Source organism: Mus caroli, unplaced genomic scaffold (assembly GCF_978045245.1).
Source record: "Mus caroli unplaced genomic scaffold, Mus_caroli_1 scaffold_12, whole genome shotgun sequence".
Classification (NCBI taxonomy): Eukaryota; Metazoa; Chordata; class Mammalia; order Rodentia; family Muridae; genus Mus; species Mus caroli.
Window position 1 is genome coordinate 34,386,860 of NW_028227267.1, and position 6,607 is coordinate 34,393,466.

A 6,607-nucleotide genomic window follows, 5' to 3' on the forward strand; every position below is an offset into this window, starting at 1 on the left:
CTCTGACAATATTGCCTAACTTTGGATCCCCTTGTCTTAACTGTCATGATTTATCTAGCCTGAAAAGACAAAGATGCACCTAGGTATACTGCACCTTGATAATGCAAGGCTGGTTGTTATTCATAGGAGGCCTCCTCAATTCTGAGGAGAAGGGTAGGAAGGGTGGATAGCAGGGAGCCACTGGAAAGAGGGATTGTGAAGGGAGGAGGGTGAAGCTGAGATCTGGATATAAATAAATAATTAACATTAATAATAATTTTGAAAACCTTAATTTTTATTGGTGATGAGATGTTAATAAATTCTTCCTCATACCTTTCTAATGCTAGTGAAACAAACTGACTAATACATAGCAAACATATTCAGTTCCGTTAGAAGATGCCATTTTTTTTTTCTTTTTAAGAGAGACATGCCCCTTAGATTCACACAAAGTCCATTATTTAAGTTGTTGTTTTTGGTGCTGTTGTTGATCTTCCAGTGGGCAATCACTATTCACCAAGTGCAGAGAAGGAACACAAAGCCTTAGCCAGCTTTTTTTGACTCTCAGGCACATGGATTTGACATAGGAGCCTTTTCCTTACTTCCAGGTACCACAATTATTTGTTTTCCTACAAATAAAATCAAAACAGATAAGTATTTTTCAATCTACAAATTTTGGAATATCAGATTTTATACCATTTTTTGTCTTCTTTAGTTCTAGTGACCTAGGTGGATAGGCATGAAGATGGGCTACTATGTTTGAGGTTCTTAAAATGCAATATGAATTGACAGAGTACAATTCTCATTAAAGATTTCCTCCATTACCATTTAAGATGTTTAATGACCAAGCAAATGTATGAATATATATAGACACAATTACATACGTATATGTACAGAGACCCACAATTACATCCCTTCAAAGACACATGCACACACACATACAAAAAGAGTACATGAATACACACTTGTATAATGAAGCAACTATAACAAGCACCTACCATTACTGAAATACAAAACACACATACTAAACACCCATGGACAAGAGGACACACACACACAAATGTACACAAACACACACACTCACACACACACATAGAGACACAACCTCCGCTATGAAAAGATGGCTATGTTTCAGAACATTTCCTGTCACTTGAGGAATTATTGGGACCTAAGATGTGTAAAAGGCTCTTAGACTAACCCAGCCTGTGTGCCCTGGCCTGTACTGATTTCCTTGTCAGGAACATTTTCCATGCATATACTTGCTGATTCTACAAGTATGGTGTAAGCCTTGCACAGACAAGCTGGCACACAAGATTCAAGGTCCTAAAAAAGAGGGGTCAAAGAACATCTGAAATATATTCTGCTCCTAAACCTACCTTGGCCACATCTCAGAAGACCCTGGTAGCACCAATAAAAAGAGTTAACAATGGTTATTATACAGGAACATTTCAACACGTTGCAGTTCATGTGATATAAAAATCATCTCCAATGTCAGTCAAAATGAGGCTAGTGAATTGACATGCAATGATTGTTCTGAAATGCAGCACTCTGAAAAACTCTGAGGGGGAATCTGTACTGAAGCAAAGCCAGGGCCATGACATACTAAGGAAAACTATGTCAGGAGAGGGATGCAGAGTAGGATTTTTTGAATCCTCTTGGTGAAGCCAATCAGACATACCTTGAATGTCTAGGTGGTTAACTTATGCAAGAAAGTCAGAGAAGTCTAATTTTTATTTTTAAAATATGTATATTGTGGAACTTACTCTTTTTTACTAAAGACTTTAATTATAAAACATTAAAATTAGAGGCTGCCCTACTGTCCTAGGAGGGGACTGGGCACAAGCTCCTCTGAGTGAGTTGCCATAGATCAGTACAGAGGACCTGGTTCCTAGATAATTCAGGAAGTGGCATCCTGAGGCACCTCTCCATACCATAGAGCAATAACGTGATGGTATAAGGGGTCCAGGATCTCCTCTGCCTTATAGTGGCCAACTAGAGGTGTCCAATTGCTAGGAGGAAGAGGAGGAGGAAGAGGAGGACGAGGAGAAGGCATGGCAGTAATTACATTTCTTGAAAAAAAGGTCAAATACACAGAAAGTCTTGGTAATGATCACAGAATTGTACAACTGGATGGGACATAGCAGAGAGCCTGCATAAGTTTCAGGACAGTTGCATAGGCTTGACTGTGTTTATGCTTACACATTAGGGCAACTTGCCCCTGATGCTTCATTCAGCCTACCTGCTGCTTGCCTGCTATATTTGTCTTTGATCTTCTGGCTGCCTTCTTTACATAGTATTTTTGTTTCTATGTTGCATTCTTCCAAGGCAATCTGCTCCCTTAGCAGCTGTCTGTTCTCCTTCTGCAACATCCTGACTTTGAGCTGGATGAGCTTAGATTCAATCAGGAGGTGGCAGTTCCTGAACCTGATCCACAAACAAAATATGATGACTCCAGGCAATATCCATCTTCAGCCCACTCCTCCATGGACCATTCCCCTATCATGAGCCTTGATACCCAGACAGCCCCAGACAAGTATCCAGATTGTCCGTGGAGCATCACATAGAGAGAGGTCAAATCCATAGGCCAGCCACTTTCCAGAAAACCCAAGGTACTTCTGAAACCACTGACACCAACAGGGACTCATGTATCCCTCAGAAGGGAACATGGGGTCCATATGTGCTTATATGTCTACAGTATTAAAAAACCACCTGTTTTTAGGTATAGGGCAAAATTTCTCTAGGAGAGAAGACACCCAAGCAGCACACAGTCGTTCTATGTTCCTCAGGGAAACCTCATCTATGAATCTAATTTCAGAGCCCAAGAGGCTCAAGGTTGATAAATATTTCCATCATGGTGTAAACATTTTCTATCTTGAGGATACTTAGTTGTAAAGGACTATGACTTGAGGGGCTCACAGACTCTACACACTTTGCCAAAAAGAGTACAAGATGTTAAAATCTTACAGGCTTGCTTTAAACGAGATAGGCTTCCTGTTAGAGAAAACAGTATAGAACCTGAGCCCTCACTTTGTTTCAAAGACACATATGGACAGACATATCCCGTGTCTAGTTCTTGCTTCATGACCATGTTAGTCACTCACCAGTAATATTCATTTTCTTTAGTCAAGTCCTGGCACTTGTACAAGGCCTCACTGATGTCCTTGGGCATTCTCTTCAGGTCAGTCATCACCTGATCATGTTGCATCTCAAGCATGAATGTCTCAAAGTTGATCCTGTGGGAGGACATGGCCCAAGGAATAAATAATCCCGTGAACCAAGGGTACAAGAATCATTTCTATTCAAGGAGAATCATGCACTACCCCAACCCATGTATGCCACAACCTAGCTCCTTGTCACCAGTTCGACTTGGTGCTTATTAAATTTATTACCTTTGGCCTGGGGCCAGTAGAGACAGGGAAGTAATGGCAGGGAGCTCACCTGCTTCAGTTCACTGAAGAGGCTTGAAATAATAGATTAGCTCTCAACGAACTTTCCTGGAACCTGTGCAACAGGCCTGGGACCACGTTAAATCTCTATGACTCTCCTCCTGTTTTTAGACAAGGATTTGGCAATCCTTGGCTCTATTACTACAAAAATTCCCAAAGGACATAATCATATCTACAGGGAAAAGCCTTTATAACATATACCAGGAGATTCGAATGTAAGCACAGAAGTCAAGTCCTGTGCTGTTCAGAATGATCCTTCCTTGCTTCCTCACTGTTATTTCCTAGAAACTGTGTCAGGCAAAACATAATGACCTATCACATTACATAGATTCTCCAGATGATAAGCAAACACACACACACACACACACACACTTACACTCAATCAGAATGCTAAATAAATATAATGATGTGGCATTATCTGAGAGTATAATGAATAAAATCTGAGAAAAGCAGTGATGAACTGCAGCCAATCCCGTCATACTGAGAGGTAATATGTGGGACGAGGCCACTCCAGCTGTTGGCTGGGTCAATTGCACCCAAATTACCTCCAGATCAATTTTAAAAGGATAGGCCATAAACACACAATACCTAGCAAATCCCCCAAACTAACACCTGTGCAAGCTTCTTAAAAGGCAGGATGAGAGCTCACACATTACTACCTTCATCCCCAGATGGTGATTCATGCTAAAGGCTCTGATTTAGTTTTGGAGGCATCAAAATTCCTGTGACCCCCATCTCACTCCTATCTGAACTTCAAGTTCTGTGTTGAAACTCCAATCAGCCAAATGAGTTTGGATATGTGGACAGCCTGGGGTTGTAGTGTCCTGTTTTACGAGGGAATCTGTGCTTAACAGGAAGGTCCAAAGATAGTAAAGAAGTAGGCACAGTGACTACCTGTCATTCAAATCCTTGTTAGAGTACTTGGCCAGGATTCCCTGGAGTTTGTCTCTCTCATTTTTTATGTTCTGGAGATCTCTTTTGAGCTTCTCCAACCTCTTGATTCTTTTCTCCTGCTCATTGTTGTTGGGAGTTTGGGGTGGTGCCTTCACAACAGACCCTGTAAGTAGATAAACACTAGTAAACGTGTATAGAAAGTAGGGCAGGGAAAGCAGAAACCATGCATTGTCACACACAGAAGCCTGAGGAAGAAGAAAATCTACAGACACTGTGAATCCCTGAAAGAGCAGGAAAGCTATCTTCAAGCTGGTCTCCTCAGCTGTGTCCCTGTTCCCATCCACCATCACTAAACATATGCCTGACAACCTATTGCAATCTCCCAGGCCTGAAATTCATAATAAGCTGCTCCAGAAAGAAGACTTGGAGGGCATTTTCAGTTCATATCTTACAACTTATTCCATCCCTCTTAGCACAAGAAAATAGACAATAAACACCAGCCCCTAACATTCCATGAGCCAACACCTTTCTAGGCTTCTTACAATGTGTAATGAGAGCTCATACACTACTACACTGACCCCAGACTGTGAATCAGTCCACATCATACTTGTTCAATACCAAAGTGTCTGAAACCTTGATACATGAGCAGGGGAATATAGCTCTCAGTTCTTGGCATCACATGCTCATGTAACCTAGAGGAAACTGTATCAGCATGGAGTGCTTCAACACTCTTTCCTGAGAGCAACACTTTGTTAATCTCATAGAGCTGGGTCTTTGAATAATTTGCCATTCACAGGAAAATAAAGATCTCTCAGCAAATCAACTGCAGGCTTGTCAATTCCACACTGTCTAAAAAACTAATCATCAGATATTCTTGTCTCTGGCTTAACCATTAAGGAATCTGAAGGATCCAGATCAAACGCCGTATTCCTGCAATGACCAGCTGAAGCACACATCCCCCATGTATCTCCCCCAACCTTGCCCAGGTCTCACTGTGCCTTCTCCATGACCAGTTCTTTCTTGCCCTCTCCCAACATGATAGAGGGACAGTGTCCTTCTGCCTTGATCTGGTCTCAGTTTGTATTATATTCTCCCTCCAAAATACCCCGAGGAGCATGGACAACATACCTGCTTGGGAACCCATTAGGATGTAATGGAATACCTCACAGGCAACTCTTGTTACCACAACACTGGTGACATCACTGAAGATTCTAAGGTTCTCCTGGATACAAGAGATTGTCAAGGGAAGTGACTACTGATGATGTCACTGGGAATGTCCATGGATTACCTGCTTGCCAGCTTGCCCCATCTTGACCAGTTTTTGAAGTGCCCTTTCCTGGAGTCTCTCTTTTGACCCAGGGGTTAACTCTTGGCAACTTCTCCTTCCAAAATGAGACATTTCTCTCTGCTTCACTACAAATCAAATGATTTGAATGGGGAGATTTTCTTAGGGCCATGGCATGGGTAGCGCATCTGTGATAGGATCTAAAGCTCTAGCATCATTGGATGTGGGCGATTCTTCTTCAATATAAATCTAGTTCTGGGTGTATTCATGTAACATACTATCCTATTCCTCAGGAGGCCCTGTTTCCCAGAGGCCAAAAAGATCCTCCTGCACCTTTACTTTTATGCAAGTTGGATTATATTTTTTAGTCTGCACATGCCTTGGAAGGACACATTGTTTCACTATACTGAGCCATGTGTTTTCATTAAATCTCTGTTTTACAACCCCATTTCGTTGCAAAGAAAACTCCCTTGTACTTGGCAATAGAGGAAGGCAGATTCAGGGAGAGCATCAACTTGTAAAGTTTACATCCATTCTTCAAAAGATAAAATCCCACATTCTTCCTGTCTCCAAAACAACCACACAAAATAGGCATCTGTGAATAAAGGCCTACAGGGACATTGAATTGCTGCTCCATAGTCCCATTACCTATCCCTTCTCCAGTTTCTACCTTTTTGAGTTCTCAGTTCCAGGCCTGAGACTCTTCCAGATTGGATAATGATCCTGTATTCATGAGATGCTTAAGACTCAATATAATGGATAGGCGATGGATAGGGGATGGAAAGGCCTCTGGCCCAGTGAAACCTCAATTTTAATGGATCCATCATTTCAGGAGGGGATCTGTTTGGCATTGACATCTGTTCCTTCTGCCTTCTTGACCTGGGTGTGCTGAGTGCATGCTAAAATGATACTTAAACTCTCCAGTAAAATAGTGGAAAAATCATGTAAAGCCTTTCCAAATTTATTATGTTGTCTTGTCTACCTTCTTGAGCTATGTAATATCACT

At 41.6% G+C, this 6,607-nt stretch overlaps 1 protein-coding gene across 1 annotated transcript; it reads right to left on the reverse strand.

Moving 5' to 3' along the window:
• Positions 1 to 285: 285 nt before the first annotated feature.
• Positions 286 to 5,495, reverse strand: LOC147001679 (disks large homolog 5-like). Its single transcript, XM_085828931.1, has 5 exons — positions 5,445 to 5,495; positions 4,317 to 4,479; positions 3,078 to 3,209; positions 2,216 to 2,400; positions 286 to 605 (listed from the first exon to the last, which is right to left on the reverse strand). The coding sequence occupies exons 1-5, from the start codon at positions 5,458 to 5,460 to the stop codon at positions 541 to 543; spliced, it is 561 nt and encodes a 186-aa protein (XP_085685057.1). The 5' UTR covers positions 5,461 to 5,495; the 3' UTR covers positions 286 to 540.
• Between the last annotated feature and the right edge of the window lie 1,112 nt (positions 5,496 to 6,607).